At 41.2% G+C, this 19,786-nt stretch overlaps 1 protein-coding gene across 2 annotated transcripts in view; it reads left to right on the forward strand.

Annotated features, from left to right (window-relative positions):
* The first annotated feature begins 846 nt into the window (after positions 1-846).
* The window catches only part of arfgef1 (ADP-ribosylation factor guanine nucleotide-exchange factor 1 (brefeldin A-inhibited)), a 61,121-nt gene continuing 42,181 nt past the window's right edge, over positions 847-19,786 (forward strand). For both annotated transcript variants that reach the window (XM_022206486.2, XM_022206487.2), the window contains exon 1: positions 847-1,181. In XM_022206486.2, coding sequence (XP_022062178.1) covers positions 1,058-1,181 — 124 coding nt within the window. In that variant the 5' untranslated portion in view covers positions 847-1,057. The remainder of the gene's footprint in view (positions 1,182-19,786) is intronic.

The raw sequence follows: 19,786 nt of genomic DNA on the forward strand, positions 1-19,786 counted from the left end.
TTGTCTTCAGCATTAGTCTATAATGTTGAATAGTACAAATAAATAAAAAGCACTGAATGAGAAAGTGTGTCCAAATCTATCTATCTATACATGCAATTGAAATATATAATTTTTAAAAATCTAACTGATGTTGTATTTTTGCAATGGTGGATTGCACAGTTATTGTTTCCATAATAAATAATTATAGAATTTAAAAGACATGATCATAATGAACAGAAAAACATTCCTTTTTTTTTTTACCTTTTAATAAAAATGTATGCAAGTTACACTCAACAAAAATATAAATGCAACACTTTTGTTTTTGCTCCCATTTTTACGAGATAAACATTTCACATTGCACATTTCAGAGTGGCCTTTTACTGTGGGCAGTCTAAGGCACACCTGTGCACTAATCATGGTGTCTAATCAGCATCTTGATATGGAACACCTGTGAGGTGGGATGGATTATCTCAGCAAATGAGAAGTGCTCACTGTCACAGATTTAGACAGATTTGTGAACAATATTTAAGAGAAATTGTGATATTGTGTATGTGGAAAAAGCTTTAGATCTTTGAGTTCATCTCATAAAAATGGGACCAAAAACAAAAGTTTTGCGTTTATATTTCTGTTGAGTGTATATCCCATGGATTTCAAAAGTCACTCAATCATATATTGACCCATTTAAAGATCATTCAAGGAAATCTATTCTCTGCGGTCAGGAGGGTTATTATTACTATTATTATTATTTTGTAAGCGCTGGTTTCCATGCGCCATGCTGTCAGGTCTGTCTGGGTGACAGCAGCCTGTGTGGGCTCCTCCATGTCTCCGTCCTCTCTCTCCCTGCTGCCTCACTGCGGCCGTTTCTCCAACGTACGTGACGTCGCTTCCTCTCTCCAACATGGCGCAGGAGGCAGGTCGTTAATGGCAATCTGAGGGATTTACCCCACCTTCTGTGTTTATTTATGTTTGTCTGTTAGGGGCTCGGCGGCTGACATTTGTAAAGGAATACATCTCCATTCGAGGCGGCTGCAGCCCCCCTTTGGGACCAGGCACACCTCGCTCCAAATTCCGGTGCGACATGTTTGAGGGCAAAAAGACGAAAAACATGTTCCTTACACGAGCTTTGGAAAAGATCCTGGCCGACAAGGAGGTGAAAAAGGCTCACCATTCACAACTGCGCAAAGCCTGCGAGGTGGCACTGGGTAAGTTGTGTGCTTTTAGCATCACATTGTTACTGTCTCATTGATTTAGACACGTCATGCAGCCTTTCACTTATTAACCGGTTTTCCTGCACCCATGTCGCAGTGCTTTTCTGTCCACTACTGGCTGCCTGCTAGCACCGTGTTATTGTCTTGCATTATAAATCAGCCAAAACTGTGTATTTAATTGACGTGGCACGGAGCTCCGTGGAACTGATTCCGTATAAAACACGGAAATGGTGCAGGAGGGGTGGGTGTTTGCAACGCTGGACCGACGCTGCGAAACTAGTAGCGGTGTGAATAGGCCGAATATCGAGCAGAAACAAACTTGTGTGAGGCTGTGTTCTCCTTTAGCATCAAGCTAGCACACAAACACACCCCATACACCCCCCATATGTTAACTATATTCATCTGAACTGCCTGTTTAACCCCGTAAAGGTGAGGTGTTTGCGTCTCTTCCTGGTAGATTGTAGCCGTGGCCGGTCAGTACAGGGAGTGCTGAGGATATATTAGTCTTTTATTGCATCTATAATTTATTAACCAGTTTTATTACTGATTAACTTGGACTGTCCTCTTCCTCATTATGTTGTAAAACTAAATGTGAAGTGGGGTTAGTGAGCAGCAGGAGGTGACAGTTGCCAGTAGCACCTTTTTGCTAAAAGTGTGTCAATTTTCAAAAATACTAACACGATTTCCGGTCAGGAGTAAAATAAAGGTGCAACCTAAACAAACAAATTAATGAAAGCGATCAGCACGCTCAAGTAAGATGCATATGTAAAAATTTAATAAATCTGTATTAACTGTCTTCAGCATGATTTTCTTTCTAAAATCAAGGTCATCTAATCCGCTGTCATATTATGTACGCTTTTATTTTGAAATAAGCATCACTTAACGATCATTTTAAATGTAGCTACAAGGGCTAGCTTTATGAAACTGTTTGTTAGCAGGTGTATTTTAGGTAATAAAGGTTTAGTTGTGGCTCTTAATTAAAAGGGTAAACCGGAGACACACGCCGTCTTTAGAACAATGCCTATTTTGTTTTAGAATAAATATATTTTGAATATTGACATAACATGTACACAAGAAATAGGCTTAAGTGAACGCAAGTGGAGGGTTGGTAAATTATAACACACTAAAACTTTATTGTAAGACCAGGCCTAAACGTAGGAGAGAAAAATTAATTAAGGTGTCGTTATTGGCAATTAATTGGAACAAGGACAAAAGTTATAGCTTGCTACAGTATTATGAACTATTCATTTATATTTAAAGTATTTACATAAAAATAGTGGAAATTTGCCAATCATCACAGATGTTTAGCCAACACTAGCCAAGATGCAGGCTAGCTAGCTAGTGTTACAGTAAGCTAATATAGTATAATACTATTACAGTAATAACAATAAAAAAAATAAATGTATGTATAAAATCAGCCAGTTAGCCTTAGACAGCTAATGAGTTTTTGACTGTCTGGTAGCTTTTATGTGGTTATATTAGATGAGGGTGCACATAATATGTCCAGAATTGAGACTAGAGTATGGAAAATATTGGTAATAAAGGGGGGCTTCTTACTCCATGTCAGGGGGATGTCTTCCCTAAAAAGCCCTGTTTTGACACATTCACGTATTACAAAAAAGTATTAGATTCGTAGATATTTTTTCTTAAAAAAGTATGGTGTGAATTGACCTGAGTAATTTAAATATTAAGAAATGAAAACCCTAAAAAATATTTAAAATAACCTTACTTGATAATAATAACTATCAAGGCTTAGACACTATGGTATTATTAGTTATGGCCATTACCTTGAGCTAAAGTTCTGGCTGAACAAAAATATACATGAAATCCCAACAAATCCAAAAAAATTTCTTAAATAAAGAATAATAATAATGTTTGTAAACCAGAAATTGGCATAGGCTCAAAGCACCCAGAAGTTTACCTTTACAGTACCATGAGCATACTCTTTGGAATCTATAATCTGTCTATGGCTTCGAACAAGCTGGGTTTTGTTTTTACTGCAGTGGGAGTAACATGACACTGCCAGAGAAACAATGAGCCCATGTTGTGGAGCAGCCAACATCCTACCTGTCCCAACAGTGCTGCCTTTATCAACACAGTCAGCTGTGCCACAGTCTTGCAATGACCTAGAAGGCTAAATGCACCAGTAATGTTTGCCTAGGCTTGCTCTGATGTTTTGTAAAGCCAAACCACCCACGCAAATGATATATTCCTTATTATTCCTCTTTGTCAATAGAGCCATAGAAAAAAACAGTGTACTGCGTGCTAGAGGTTAGCCGTCATTGAAAGACGGAAGCGCTGCATAACATGGGTTTAAAGGGAAATTTGCATCGAGCTGTTCCACTGATTTGTGTCTTTACCTGGGAATCAGAGCAGAAGGACTTGAACTGATTAAATCTTCTCCTAGCATTGTTTTGTCCATTGCTTGTGAATTAGTCACTCACCTTGTGGGTTTCTATTGAAATGTAGGGCTCAAAACTATGAGTCAGAAAAGATACAGGCATACATGACATAAACCAATAAAATCGTCACGACTGCTGGCTGTCTTATAGCATCTCAACAGTTGTTAAGTTATTCACTGTTTATTTTGCAACCCCATGTTTTTTCTCTAGATTGTTACAGCCTGTCTGTTTGATGCTGATTAACTGGTTAACACTGAATTCTATTTTCGGTTGTACTTTCCCTTTAAAAAGCAGTATTAGTCACAGTCAGAGGTTTGGGTCTTCTCAGGTCAGGAAAAAAAAAATTCAGATTAAGCCTTAACTACTGTACATCAGCAGAGTGCAGGGCTGAATTAATATGTAATCCCATCATAATTAACTGTCTGTGGTGAGTTCAACATTTCAAGATTGCAGTGGTGCTCATGCATACAAAGAATCTACAAAATGAGACTCTCTGCAATGAGCATAGCGGTGGTAAAGTTGTAGTGCACATCAAAAGCGACTGGGTGACCCAGTATACTGAGTGACTTACATAATCCCTTCTCGCTCTTGGGGCTCTGAGACATCTCTGAGAGAGTGCCTGTGCCAGAGTCTCCTCTTTGCTGTCACTGAATGTCTTCCTGTTATACACTCGCTGTTTAAAACTATTTGTTTAACGTTTTTCATCTACAGCGCAAGGTACGAAGGAAAGAGCCGCAATGATCTAGCTGACTTTTCTCCCGGATTATCAAAATGTCACTCAGCAGTCTCTCAGAAACTATATCATCTCAGTTTCCAAACTGCAGCAGTAGCAGGGTCCTATTATCTCTGGATCACACAATCAGCTTCTTTGAGAGAAAGCCGTCTGATGGCAAAGAACTGAAACAGTGTAAGACTGACAGTTAACTCAAAATATCAAAGGCCCTCGGGCTGTATCTGCCCACCACCTCTTTGAAGCGGGCATAGGCTTTGGTTCATTGTCGTCACAGATCACTAGTCTCACATTAAACTGGATGTGGATGGTGTCCGTAAACCAAACCTGTCCTCTGTGACTTGAGGAGTTCGTGTGGCTTTGCTGCTGGTGAAGAACACTCACACTGTGAATGCGGCTATCTAAACTAGAGGACTCTGTAACGATCATGCTACAAGGAGGTAGAGCTTGTTTCCAGACTAGTAGTCACTCGAGGGGTTGAGTCCCGCTGAGCACAATGCTCATTATCTCTCCCCTTAGGGGTGTTTGATCTGAGGGTCAGATGAGGAGGTCGCAGCAACATAAAAACCTGTTGCAGCTGCATTCTTGTTAGGTTCTCTTAACTTTTGTTGCCTGCAGATGTGCATTTTGTTCACGTGCAGAGACAGTCACTGGAAAGATGTCTCCACATTGTCTAAAGCAGACCCAATATTTCTTAGTTTTCTCCTATCACTGAATGTGCCCATAAATTATTTAGTCAGTACTTGCAGTTGAAATGCAGAAGACAGTCATGCAGTTTGTGTATTTTACAGATGCAGTGCTACTGTGACCACAGATTCTGTTAATACTTTTCCATACACAGCTTTTGCTTTCATACACTGGTGAAACCTTGACATATCGAAATGATAAGCTGTTTATGAAGATAGCTGTCGGCATGGACAAAGTTCATATTGTGATAACTATAGCAAAAACACGTGGAACAAACCAGTGTTGGCATTATAGTTCTTTCCTGCTCTCACACTGAGCAAACACAAAACAACAGGACCATCGCATTAGATTCTTCCTTACCGCCACCGTTATTCTGTAGCATTTTGTTCCTGGTTTGATAAAAGCATTGGGCTCTGTTTGATTTTCTTTATCAGGAACTTGTTTCTATCAGCTACCTCACGCTGAGTAGCTGTAATACAGTTTCTCAGAGTTTACTTGTGTGAAAAGCCTGTTTTTGGATTTATATGTGCATAGGTGAGAGCAGGGTGTAAGTTGTATTTTGAGCAAGAGTTATTGCTGTTAACAGGCTGTCGGCTTGCTTTCTCTGAAATATTGACAGTTTGAGGGCCTGTGGTGTGTTCCTGATGGTCTGGGGAGGGTTGACATTCATTAAATCTGACTGTTTTGCAACATGGGGTGGTTATGAGAAAGCAAATTTCAATAAGCTAGGAGCCATATTGACATGGTCCACTGAGTCTTGGCATGCCATAATGGCAGTGTTTGTTTTCTTTAATTAATTCATTAGACGCCATCTCCTCCTCTAATTTCATCAACGTTATCCCATTCTTCTTTAAAATGTAAGGCCTGTTAAAGATGATTAAATGCTCTTAAGAGCAAATTTTTGATGTGTGACTTCTTAACGTAGCTTTCAAGCGTGGGGATAAGAAGCCTTTTGTTAAGTCATGTAATAAATGTTAACAATTCAGAAGACATGCTTTGAATTTGTTCCATCTCTTTAATTTAGAAAATCAGACGCAAAACGTTCCCTCTGTTTTATGTGCAAAGGCTTCTCAAAGACACCAGTGACTTTTTGCAAGGCAGCCTCTGAGATAGAGATGCAGATTTAAAGCAATTTGTGGTCAATAATAATTTAACAAATAAAGACTTAGAAAGTAAAATCCCCTCAACTGTGAAATTTAGCAAAAGTGCTGTTATTCTACAATCACATCCAACAGTTGTCACATTCTTGACCATCAACATAAACCTTTAAGAACTCCGCTTTAAATATATATATTTGAACTTCTTATGATTATGGAGTGCTTCTACATGGGACTTGCTTTGCTGTAAGACTCAATTAAGATCAAACACAAACCACATTGCTTTAAAGGTTCAGCTAATGCCACTATCTTTGTAGTGTAACTCTGGCAAAATATTTTGCCATCCAAGGTCAGTGGAACCTTGAATAAAAGCTGTAAACACAGACAAAATCAGCAAGAGCTTGCAAGCTGTTCTTTTGCACAGAACTCAAGGCCACTTTTAGAGTTGGCAGGGAAGCCAACGGGACAAATGTACCTCTGATCATTAAGAATGGCGAACACATGCTCCTCCATGATAAGCTGCACCATAGCCACCACATGCTCCCCCACGATAAGCACCAGATTATGAACGATCCCGTTTGTTAATTGAGGTTTTTACCATGACTCCCCAAAGACCCAACACAGCCTTCCCCAAAATGTGAAGGAAGTTCAGGGCTGCTGTCGGGGCAAGGCTCGGATGTTTGCACTCCTACAGAATAATAAAGGCTTCATTGATTTCTGTGCTTGAACCTTTTACCTGCATCCTTCATATTCCTGACAGGAAAGTAGGAGCCCAGAAGTTGAAGTCAGGCAGTTTCCTTCTGATTTCCATGCAGCAGAGGCACACCAGGTGACCTGGTGATGAAACTGGCAGGCATAGTTGGAGCTGAGAAAGTGTAAATGAGGGAAAAGATGGCAGCCGTCGGCTACATTTTTATGTCACTTTTATTTGTCAGGGTGCTGTTAATGTTCATGTCATCGAATGAGTTATCCCAGGGCTGTTCCAGTGTTTGAGTCCAGCTGGAATCTGATTTATGTGCATGTGTGTGCAGTTCAGCTCAAATTCTTAAAAGTAAAACTGACACCCGTACTTAATGTGCAGCGGAGCTATAGACAGATGCGTGAAAATAATCTGTCTTTGAAAAGCACTCATGCTTTGTACCTGTATTTGTCTTCTGCTTTTTAAGGCCACAGCTAATGCTTTTGTACAATAGTGAATTTTTCAATCAAAAAATGTCAGAAATTACTCTTAAAACCCAAGGTAGTTTCTTAAGATTGTCTGTTTTGTCCAATCCACAGTTCGAGACTGCATGGATATACAATTTACAGTTACAAATAAAAGAGGAGAGCAGCACGTTTAAAAAGCTTTGACCGAACAATTCATCAGACGCAATGTTGCCAAGTGATGTTTCTGCTTTTGCCTGTTGTTTTTATGTGAAAGCATATGAAATAGAACTGTGTATCATACCTGACACGTGTTGTATGTATTAAAAATATATATGTTAAGATAGACTCTTGTACTATCAAATTTTCTGCTCCATGCCCCGTAGAGAAAGGGAGAAATTAAAGGCCCCATGCCTGGTTTCTGTCTCATTTCACCCCTCCAGGCTTAGTGCAGACACTTAAGCTGCTTGTAACCCCAAAGGTTGACTGGTATTCAGATAATGAGCAGTGGAGGAGTCAACATGGCAGGGCCAATTCTTGCGCTGAAAGCATAAATAATCCTTTTATCTCTATGGTGGTTTGAATTTAGAAGAAGAATCTGTTTGTTTTCCCCTCTCACACTATTTTATATATGTTTTTTACACTGATATCTCTATACATAATACATTATTTCTCTCCACTGATGCCTCCTTCAGTCCCGGGACAGGCGATAAATTAATTATACCACAAACAGATGAGACGAATGAAGAGAAACCCTAATCTCTGTGTCTTGCTTTCAGTTCCTGTTCAGGCTTGTGGTGCTTGTAGTTATCGGTATTATCCATCATTTATTGATCTATCATCTGTATTCATCTGAGGAAATTTGGCACTGAACAAATAATCCATCACGATTATGGAAGGAGAGGGAGGGAGGTTGTTTCAAAGAGGAAATGCCTCATAGTAAGGAGACAATGTTACACATCAGAAACGAGGAGTTTAAAATTGAACTGAAAAGTATATTTTCACTAAGTTCTTTTTGTGTGTTTTTACTTCATCTGCTGATAATTTCCAGTGCAGGATCTGTCTTGTGACACCATAAATAGTTCAAAATATGGCTTTGGTTCCATCAGACATTCAAGCTATTAACCAGCTGTGGGTTGTTGTTTTCTAGCCAGTCCCATCTGTGATTTTTATCACCCCACTGAGACTTTGTGACATTACTCTTTGTGTCGTCATTGAGATTACAAGGTAATATTCCATGTGGTGTACTTCTGTGGCAGGAATATTATTACTTAAATTTAGGATTTCTTTTTTAGATTTTGCATTCATATTACGATGAGCTGCAATGATTAATCGATTAAATGTCAGGAATTAAATTATTTGCTCAGTATTTTGATAACTAATGAATCGAATTCTAGTGTAATATTTGATTTTTTTCTGGTTTCTTTCATCTGTAATGTTCAACTGAATATATTTGGGTTACAAAGAAGACATTTGACACCGTCATCTCAGACTGAGCCACATTTGTTATTATTTACTGACATTTGATAGATCTAGCAACTAATTGACCAATTAAGAAAAACATTGACAGATTAGCTGACACTCCAAACAATCATTAACTGCAGAGCTAATGTAGAAATCGTCAGTTCGAGAGAAAGGCCATGCAGCAGAGGTCCCTCAGCTGCTTTACTGGACCCCAGACTGTGGATGTTTGGATTAGGTGACATGTGACTTAACCACGAGACGAGCAGGGTCCCCAGTGTTGCTCTGAGTTTTAACAGTCTGATCTAGGACTGAGCAGTTAATTGAAACCTGAAGGAGGTGCAATCTTATGATCAAGTTAAACTGTGTCACAGCATACCGTTTTAAATGAACTGTTGTGGTGCTAGAGAGATGACCCGATATATGAATCATGTTTTCCAGACATGGAGGAACATTGTTTGGTACAGACCACAGCAAAAACTCGACATTTTTAATGTTTTTTTTTTTCAGTGGAAAAGAAATGTAAAAATGTACATTTCTATCAAAGTTGTGACTCCTATTGCAGTTGTAATATCTGTCAAAACAGTCTCAATAGGATTTGCTTTGCATTCTGTGCATTGAAATAACAAGAATGGACACTAATTTTGTAATTTCTGTTTGCCAGTGCAGCTACCTGGTTTCCATTTTCTGCGTGCAATACAAATTTAGCAGCAAAACTGGTCATTCCAAATGTAATGTATTTTAAATGGGCAGTTGTTTTAACTTGCCAATAGTACAAATGGGTAAAAATGTCTCGCACAGAAGTTTAGAGGATCTACAAGACTGTGGTGTACTTCATTTGATGGCATGTTTCTAATGCCAACTTTCAAATGTCAGCTGAAGTCTCTGAAGTCAGTGCCCATCCAGTGGCTTCAAACTTCTCTTTTCACTCATATTTCCCAATCTGTCCTCTTTTGAAATACTGCAGAATGTGCACAATAGTTTCCGGTTCACTGTAATTCATATTTTGTTACACAAAATTTCAGTGTGGAACTAAAGGCCCGGTCACACCGCCCGAACTTTGCTGGAGCGTTCCTTGAACGGTGAAAAAAATTCATCACTGCTCGTAACTGTTCACGACCGTTTAACAGAAGTTTGCCCCCGTTAAAGCACAAAATATTGCGAGCGGTGAGGAGAGGGCAATTTTCCGCCCCGGCAAAGTTCACCCCTGCTCCACCAACGCCCAGTCAAAGTTTGGCACCGCTAGACGCAAGTTCGTGGACACTTGGGTCCGCTAGGCCAACGCAGAAATCTTGAACGCTGGACCACCACTGCTTCACCAGCATTGACCGGGCGGCGATTAAACGTTGCACAAACTTCGGTGGAGCGGTTGTAAGCGTTTTACAAACGGACATGGGGTTGCTGGAACGGTGTCGGGCGTTGAAGCAGCGATCCATGGCGGCGATGAACTTTGGTTTGGCGTTGGTATAGAGGTGTCGGAGCGGGACCAGAATTTGGCTATAAATACGGGGAGAAATGGACCAGGAGCTCATTTGGAATCGAGCTGCCGTTGAGTTCACACCTCATCTATATCGAATTTGCTCAAAGTTATAGTAAAACTGTATCACCAGACTTGCTATGATTGGTGCACTAGTCCAGCAGCAGAATCCGAACCTCCTCAGATTGCAACAAGCTGTTGACAGAAGGAGAAGCGAGAGAAGGAGAGACAGAGTTGTGTGGGTCAGACAGTGGATACTGAGAAGGCCTGAACATGCCATGGCATGATGAACTTCAACTATCGACTTCTATCAAAAATCTATCAGAACTCGTATCAAAACGATCCGTTCAGCTCTGTAGTCACAAGCGGTATGCCGTTAAACCAACGTTATACCCCCGCCGAGCCAACGCCCGCATGCGCAGAACGCCGCTATACCAACGCTCGCGTCACCGCTAAACCAACGCTCGCTACCGCTAAACCAACGCTAAAACACCGCCGGCTTCAGCGGTGCACCGCAAATCCAACGCCCGTGTTTTCGATTTTTTTCCCATTTTGTGCGCGGTGACGAGCATTGTCGAAATTCAGCCCCCCCTCCCTACTGTTCAAGGAACGCTCCAGCAAAGTTCGGGCGGTGTGACCGGGCCTAAAGGTAATTATGAAGTCTCACATAGAGCACCTTGAGTTTTACTCCAGTATGTCTTCCTGCTAAGCATGCAGAGGCTGGTAGAAGAGGGCAGGTGTGATTAGAAAAGGGCACTTCGGCTGAATGAGTTGAGGAGAATGCAGTTAGTGCTACACCGACTGTATTTGTCCTCCACTGACTCACTATTTATCTCCAGCTTGTGCAGCACAGTCCTGCACAGTAATAATAACCCCATTTCATAGGACAGGGAGTGCAGTTTATAACATTAGAGCAGAAAAGTGCCAAATCATGTGTCTGCAGTGAAATTATTAAAGATGAATTCATTTCAATAACAAAACCAACAGCTGAGTAATCAAGGCCTTGTGGAGGCAGAGCGCTTTGGGACTTTTTGGCTAGAAAACGAGAGACTTGAATCAGCCATGGGAGTGAGACTAGTGATTAGATGAGGGCTAATGCAAGTGCGAGGAGTGAGAGGATTGGTGGGACACACACACAAACATAAAGGACACATACAGGCATGCGCACACACGATTAGGTAGCCCAGACAACCTCTGCCAATGTTTCCTTCTTCCCCACCAAATGTAATTACTGCTATGCAACCTCTCCTTTCATCCTGGACAATGGAAATGTCAGAGGTCTGATTTTTCTCAGGCTCTCCTCGGTGGTCGCAGCTGCCCTGTTTATCTGTTTGGTAGGAGGTGTAGGTGGACACCTACACACGAGTTCATCTTCAGATTAGTCAATCTTTGCGGCTTAGTGTGGTCTTTATTATTATGCCTGTGGACGTTATCAGTGTTTCCCCTGGGTTGAAATGTCTGTGAGGTGGTGGGGTGTAGGCAAGGGCCAAAGGCCCTTGCATCGGCAGGTGCGAAGCAACTAGAGGGGTCCGGAGAAATGCCCCCCCCCCCGTAAAAATTTTGAAAATAAAGATGCAAAATGGGGCATTCTGGCACAATTTGGAGCACATTTTGTTGTTTGTAGCCATTTCCAAAAACTTCAACTCTGGGTTAACAACTGGTTTTCTGAAGGAGTTAGTTCTGTTTTCAAAACTGTTACCTTTTTGAACACAGAACTAGAATTTGAACACAGAATTTGTTTTGCCATTGAATGCTATAATTTTGGGCACTCTATAAATCATTTTATCAAAAGAAACTAGGAACTTTATATTCCGTTGAAATCATTTGTCTCGTTCGTGAGAACGGGTTTTGTCGTGCCTAAATGTTTTAACGGGAGCCATTTTTGCAGTCAGTGTCAATTCGTATCGCCGCGGACAACAAAACAGTAAGCAAACTCAGTAAAGGAAGCGAGATCGATGCCTACATTGCGTTGCTCACTTTATTTTGATGACATGCGATAGTTTTCATACTTAATTTGACATATGTCTGTGATACACACCTGCTTTTAGGCCCGAAAAATGAAACGATGGAGCGCTGCCGCTTCTTGTCCGCCATGCTTGTTGACGCTAGGAACGTTCGCCAATCGGAACGACCGACATTTGAAACACGAGAACTGAGTGTTACCGACCAACGGGGATGTGCCTTGCTGTCTTCAGGCACGGCGAGAAAAGGCTGCCATTCTGACTTGTTGATTTCAGCGGCGAATATACTTTTTTTTTTTCTTTTTTTGGGCGCGGACCAGTGAGGCGGCAATGTCGGCAAAATTGTAATGAGGCGGTGGCCTATACCAGTGAGGCGGCCCACCTCGTCGGTCATATAGGAGGGGAAACACTGTGTTATCTTATTAAAAACTGTTCTCCGAATGCTGTTGCTTGATTAATGAATATAGATGTCATCATGTTTACACCCTTGATGATGGGGTCGATGTTGGACTCTGAGTGGAGATACAACTTTACTTTCTACATGTTATGACCATCATAAAGCCACGGTTTATATCCATATGAGGCCAGAGGCTCATTTTATTGCCTCTTCAGTTTGTTTATCCTATCCTGCCTCGCGCTTACTTTCACTCTCCTTACCTTCTGTACTGCCAGTGGTCAGTATCTGGAGACACAGCCACTGCGACCACCTTTGTTTTGAGGTAAAAGCAATCAGGCACGGAATTGAATTTCAGCTGATCGCTGCTTATTGTGTGGTCTGTGCCAACCACAGAATCCATGCCAGATGCAGATGGGCTCTGAACCCTTTGAAATGGAAATGGTACTGCAGGAGGTGGGATGCCCTTTCTCAGCCTCCAGCTCCTCTCTCAGGTGATGGAAACTAAGTCAGAGAATGACCTCTTGCATCTCCTATGTGAGTCTATTTATGCATGTGTAGAAATGACTTGAAGTCCATTAGGTAGATTTTGCAAATTTCTGACCCACCTTTAGGGCAGGAAATTATTAGGATGCACTGAAACCTTTGGTATTTTTCCTGCTTGCTGTGCTTCCCTGCTAATCCTTCTGTGGCACAGGAAAGCAAAAAATGTCTCGCTATAGTATTAAAAGGAGACCCATCATATTTCGCAGACATGCTTGTATTGCACATGGGGGGAAAAATCACAGAGCTGACAAAAGATGGGTTTATAAAACTGATTTTCTTCGGAAGCTGGCCTTGTCCTTGTCCCGGCTCTCTCTTGCTTTCTACCTTCTCTCTCCCCACTCTGTCTCTGAACACACTGTCCCCTCCCAGCGAGCTGTTTTCTTGCTGCTGGTCTCGTGACGTATTGCAGAGCATCTCCAGAGAGCCTCCTGTTTATCTCCCTCCCTCCTACCAGTGTAGCAGCCGTGTGCAGGCTCTGCTGTGTCTTAATTGATGAAATGTTAGAGCCCTCATGAGAATTTTTGGTGTGTGCATGCGCATTTAGCGTGTGTACCGTGTCTGCGCATGTTTGATTGTGATTCTGTGTGCGAACATCTTGCTGACAGAATGTCTTCTTATTGAATTGGTGTCGATTCAGTAGCTTTAGTCAGCAAGAATATGTGTACAGGTGAGTGCAGGCGCCCAGGCCGGTCATCGCACAGCTCTACCTGCTGTACACACTGCTGCAGTCCACTCTGGAGTAATGATACCATTCAGATGTGCTTAGTGGAGAGGATAGAGTACTTTCACAAATCAAAGATTAATTTCTCCTCATCTAACTTTTTAATGTAATGTTTATTACAATTAATTGTGCTCATTGTGTGTTTTTGTGCTTTCAAAATCTATTTATCCCTTCCATACCTCTGTGAAAGCACTGCAGGGATGCATGAACAAATAAATAGCAGCTGGTTATTTCAAATGAAGTGTCCACATTGACTGCATGCGTCAGCGAACAGAGCAAGCAGATCCCCCTTGGGTTGAAATAATGGTCACTTTGCCTCAATTGCTGCAGCATTTTGCAGGAATACAGCACCTTGGATTGGCTGCAATTAAATTTCTGTTTGTTTACGCTTATGATGGATACACATCATGTCCAACCCTTGCACAAAGGCATTTAACTCTCGATAGGGGAGCAAAAAATACTGTTATAGCCTTTGCAAAACACTGTATGAATGCTGTGATGAAGCAGGCTACATTTTCCATTGCTATGATACGTGTCTTACCAAAATTTAGGGTTTCTATATTGTTTTAATGTAGCCCTGCTTTAGGCTTATGGTTGCAATTTGAAACTATAGTAGCTGCATATCCATAAACACAGAGAAATAATGAGCTGCCTTGTGCTTTGCATAGTCAAAACCCTGAGCTGGGTGGTGGAGCAGGACAATTTCAGAGCTTACTGAGTCGCAAAAATTATGTTAATTGAAATTCCAAGCAGACCTCTTTCTGTGTGTACTTCACTTTATTTTGGTACCACCTGCTGCAACCTTTTCTCTGTCACTGACAATAAAACGGTATTGACCCTTATGGAATGGACAGCTTCATCACCTCACGGCCAGCTCTTTAGCTTTCATTTAGAGGAGCAAATCCATACGGTGCTTGAAATGACATCTTTTATTTTCAGGAAAGATCAACCCAGTTGTTATACACTTCCAGCAAAAGTAACTGATGGCATAACATTTGCTTAATCTGCAGTTGTACAACATACATTACTTGAACCCAAACACAGCCGAGAAGGGCTAAGAACCTGTGATTGCAGTGTTAATGGCTGTGGCGAGTTGTCGTCCCCGTGGCGGACACTCCCAGCAGGTCGCTGCTTCTGCTGCTGGCTGAGGAATGCTTTGTCACGGCACTCAGGCAGGGTGGCGCCCAGGCAGAGGAGGACTGAAGTTAGTCTGCAAGCAGCTCTTGGCTGCAGTGGAAGATGGAGAGCAGGTTGTTTTCACACGATGCCTCAAGAAGCAGTCTGTCTTTGATGTGTTGCATGATGAAAACAGGCTGCCCTTGTGCTTGTATGTGTGGAAAGATAATCTATTTTCTGAAATGCATCATCATGTGAAGCTGAACCCCCTAGCTCATTCAGTGTAGCCTTTGCCTCAGTACAGTGTTTATTTACTCAGTAGAGGTTTAATGAATATTCATGCACATCTTTTATCCACGCTGTTTACGTTCACACAGATACACAAACTTACATTTGGAGCAGTGGTGTGTGAACTGCAGTGCAAAGTTGCCACGAGGGGAGCAGATTTCTCATTCAGTCTTTGTTCAGGTTTTCCTTCAGATATTCCAGGGTTTTGAACTGTTAACCCCACTGCAATCCTCCTTGTAGCCTTTGTCTCTTGGTTACAAAAACTTCCCTTGCTGATTCATCAACCTCATCTGTTATTGCTACATATTTGCATCCTAAGAGGTTGACGACACTATTGTGTAGTTGATAGCTAAGCCCTGATCAGCTTTTACTGTTGCTCGGTCTAAGTGTGATTGAAGGGGATCACTGATAAGCCCCTTTGAAACACATAATATATAAACCGCTGCAGAAACCTGTCTCGGCTCACTGTCAACGTTCAGCGATTGAGTGTGATTTTGCTGTCTTTCTGTGTAGATCAGGCTGTGCTTATCCTAGCATCTCAGTAAGACACTGGCACCTGAAGCTGTGAGGTTGTTGTGCCTTTATCTCACAGGATAATAGTCGTCCTTCTCATCGGATATCAGTAGTCCTTACTTTGTACAATACATTCTGTTAACATCTTTATGCAGTACTATACTAATCACGTGTACTGTGCATTCACATGCTTTTTTCATGTCAGTGCAGTAGTGCAGCTCTGCTCTGTTATGCCAACAGGGCTGGAATTTGGTTGTTTTGCGTGAGCTGATTTCAGACTAAGGTGCTGAAGCTGGTCTCTTGATGCCATCATCTCATGTATTTTTCACAGACGGTCTTGTCGTGTCGGTGTCATGTGTCTGAGAGACCTGAGCTATTGCATTTGCTTTAATAACAAGTCTACCACTAGGACTGTAATATATAAAGATCTTTAGGCAGTGTTATCGTCACTACACATAGAGGGATGCATTAATATACACTCAAAAATAAATAAATATAAAATCCCCCAAATTTCTGAAAATTTGCAAAACCTTCTGGAAGAAAATTCCAATAATTCCTTCAAAGTTTACTTTAAAAGTTTTATTTAAAAAATCCTCCAAATTTGGCAAGAAAATTCTTGTAAATCTTTTCAAAAAATAAGTAAAAATCTTTCAAAATATCCTAAAAATATCTAAAGTGATTATATACATACACTCAAGAAAAATATAAACACAACACTTTTGTTTTTGCTCTCATTTTTATGAGATGAACTCAAAGATCTAAAACTTTTTCCACATACACAATATCACCATTTCTCTCAAATATTGTTCACAAATCTGTCTAAATCTGTGATAGTGAGCACTTCTCCTTTGCTGAGATATTCCATCCCACCTCACAGGTGTGCCATATCAAGATGCTGATTAGACACCATGATTAGTGCACAGGTGTGCCTCAGACTGCCCACAATAAAAGACCACTTTGAGTTCATCTCATAAAAAATGGGAGCAAAAACAAAAGTGTTGCGTTTATATTTTTCTTGAGTGTATATGTTTATTAGCAGGATTTGTTTCATAAATAAACGCTGTGAGACTGACTCAGCAACTTGTACAGCCGTCATGGTATGTAGACAGTAGCTGAGGTTAAATGTGTCTGAATTTCAGGAAGTTTTATTTTGTTTCCCCATCAAGAGGCTGTTAATGTTGTAGGTGCTACACTGCCAGTGGGGGAAGTACCTGACTTCAGTGTGTACCAGTAAGCATTCATGATGTCTATTTTGTGCTCTGGCTAGCACTCAGAAATCTCCCTCTCTACCCACTCCTGCCATTATACAGGATTGGAGACTGCATTCATTCCAGAGCAGAGTGGAGAAATGATTAGCCAGCTTTTGCCTGACCTTCTCCCGAGCTTAGAGACAGCTTTAGAGTGGGGGGGGGGGCACTTGAATCGATGACAACCTCAGGGTATATGGGCTCACAAGAAAGTATCTGGACTGACTTTGGTCAGGAGTGAAGCGGTTAGCTGGCATGTGTGGACGCTGCTGCCTAATCCAAGCTCCAGCAGCTCATCGTTAGAAGTACCTCTATTCAATAATACACCAGAAAAAAGGACATTTCTACATGCAGATGACCCACTTATCTCCTGATGATGAAAGAAAAGTGTCATATAGGCCCAAAATGACTGTCTCCAAGGGGGAATTTGGCGTGATGACATTAATGCTCATTTAATGCCTTTCTGTCATCCACTGTTCAGATCTGGGTCAAAGTCAGGGTAAGAGGAAAAAGTACAGTGAAGATGATAAAAATGGTCGAGGTGATTGAGGTCCTAGCAGGCTGCTCTCATACTGTGTCGCTCTCAAAGGCTTTGTGTCGAGAAGTCTGGGCTATAGCTTATTGGAGAGCAGAAAGGTTTCCTTTAATGTATTTGGTCAATGAAATAGGTGTCTTAGGTATTCCAGTTCCCCACTAAGGTCTGGCATGTCAGTGTTGGAGTGATTTGGCCTCAGTGCTTGTTTTTTTTTGAAGGATGGGCTTCCTGCAGGCCTGTAAATGCAGCTGTAATCCTTTTTCCACCTGCTACAGCAAAGTCAAGTCTGTAATTCTGTATTAAGTATTATGATTGAAACACTTTAATGACTTTAAGCAATTTATTCTCCCTAACAAAGTGTTTAAATTAGGCAGGTTAATTTATAGAGTTCATTTGATGTCAGTTTAGACGAATGAACTGACTTCATTGTGCTTTTGTTTTCAAAAAAAAAATTCTTAGAAATTATGTTCATAATAGTATAAAGGATGCCTGGAGATGAACTTGACATTTGTGGGCTTTGTGGCAATGTTTCTCAAGTTTCAGTGACTCATTTTCAAAGTTTTACAAACTGACCCACAAAATCCCCTCAGTGGGCCCCTGGTCTGTTTTCACAAGTACTCATTGTATTGAACAGTGGTGAGCTATTCAGTTTTTATCTGCATCACTGTCGTCCAGTGTGGCAGCACTGCCGAGATAATGTTTTCCCCACTTCCCAGAACTACTGCTGCTCTTGTTTCTCCTCTGATTATACCAGGACACGGAGACAAACAAGTGCACAAGGGTGTCTTCAAGGTCAGCAGTAGTTAGTATGACTGCTGCAAAGCAGAAGTAAAGGGAGGGTGGGGTTTGGTGAGTGAGAGCTCATGATAGCTTGGACAGAAGGAAAACAAAAGCTTTTATTTGGCTAAATATTTCCAAAACAGCAAACTAGCTTTAGTTTGGAGATATTTTGCTTTTTTTCTGCCCCCCAAATTTTCTTGAACTCCTGTGCTTGATGTTTTTGATTTACTTTGGGACTCTTGATCAGACTAGTGTCAACCATTTCAGGCTTACTGCATTTATGCAACCCCCAAAGTGATATTATGCAGAGTCAAGGATTTATCAAATGGTTGAAAATGACAAGAAAATACATAGATTTCTGTCAAATAGGGTAACAAAGACTTACTGCCTTTACTGTCTGCAGACCAATTATGTTTACTGTTGTGCATAGCCGCCCTCCAAAGGCCCATTCTGAGCCACAAAAACACTACATTTGTGTCTGCCTGATGCCAAATGCTGACTAAAATACTTCATTTACTTTGGTTATTTAAATACCTAGTTAATCTAGTGAAGCATTTGGGAGAAAAAAAACTCTTACTTCTTGGCTAAGTTGGCCAAAACGAGAGACAAATGATTCATTTTACACCTTTGCCTGTGTGTCTTTTAGTCCCACTTGGCTGTTTTTGCCTGCATATGTCTGCACCGTGTCGCTGTGTGTTTGTTTTCAAATCCAGTAGCTGGCAGAGCAGTTGTGATTTTCCACAACTTTCATTTGCGACTCATGTCCGCCCAGTCCCAGGGGTATCCAGTACTTATGTGTCTGTTTCTTCTAATCATCAGCACAACCACCCACCGTTGCTATGGTTTCAGTGTTCAAATCCTTTGGTGACAATTCCTCATCAGCGCTCCTGACGCACCAAACTAATTATCTAACCGTTACTTATACAGTCAATGTGACGATCCCCATCCCTCCTATCAAAGTGTCGGCCCATGCACCCGCTGCACACCATCAAATTTGACTTTACTGTACGCGCATATTACCATAAATCTAATAACTCCAGAAATCGCTTGACATGAAGCTAATATTGAAAGCGAAATAGCCTGGGGTCAGCCAATGTTTGTAATTTCACACATCCTGTGAAAGAGACCTCTAGAGTCTTGCTGTAGCCTTTATATTATGGACTGCAGACCTGCAGTGTTACAGACAATAAGCAGAGCAGCAAAGAGACCGTCACACAGCTTTTTCTTTCACTGTAGCATGCGGTACTGTGTGAAATTTCATTGTAAATCTCCTGGGTCCAGTTCTGTGATGTCTGGCTTTGCCTAGCGCTCTAGCTAAAGTGAGAGGTTAGCTGGAAGAGATAAAAAATCTGAGTGTAACTGATCATTCACTTTGGTGAAGAAAACTCATGTTTGATGGTATATACAGGGCACAATGGGAGAGTCAGATTGTTATTATCAGGTTTTTAAAACACATTATCAAGGCCAAAGGAAATTCAAAGGAAAAACATCATCAAGATAG

This window comes from Acanthochromis polyacanthus, chromosome 20 (genome assembly GCF_021347895.1).
Source record: "Acanthochromis polyacanthus isolate Apoly-LR-REF ecotype Palm Island chromosome 20, KAUST_Apoly_ChrSc, whole genome shotgun sequence".
Lineage (NCBI taxonomy): Eukaryota > Metazoa > Chordata > Actinopteri > Pomacentridae > Acanthochromis > Acanthochromis polyacanthus.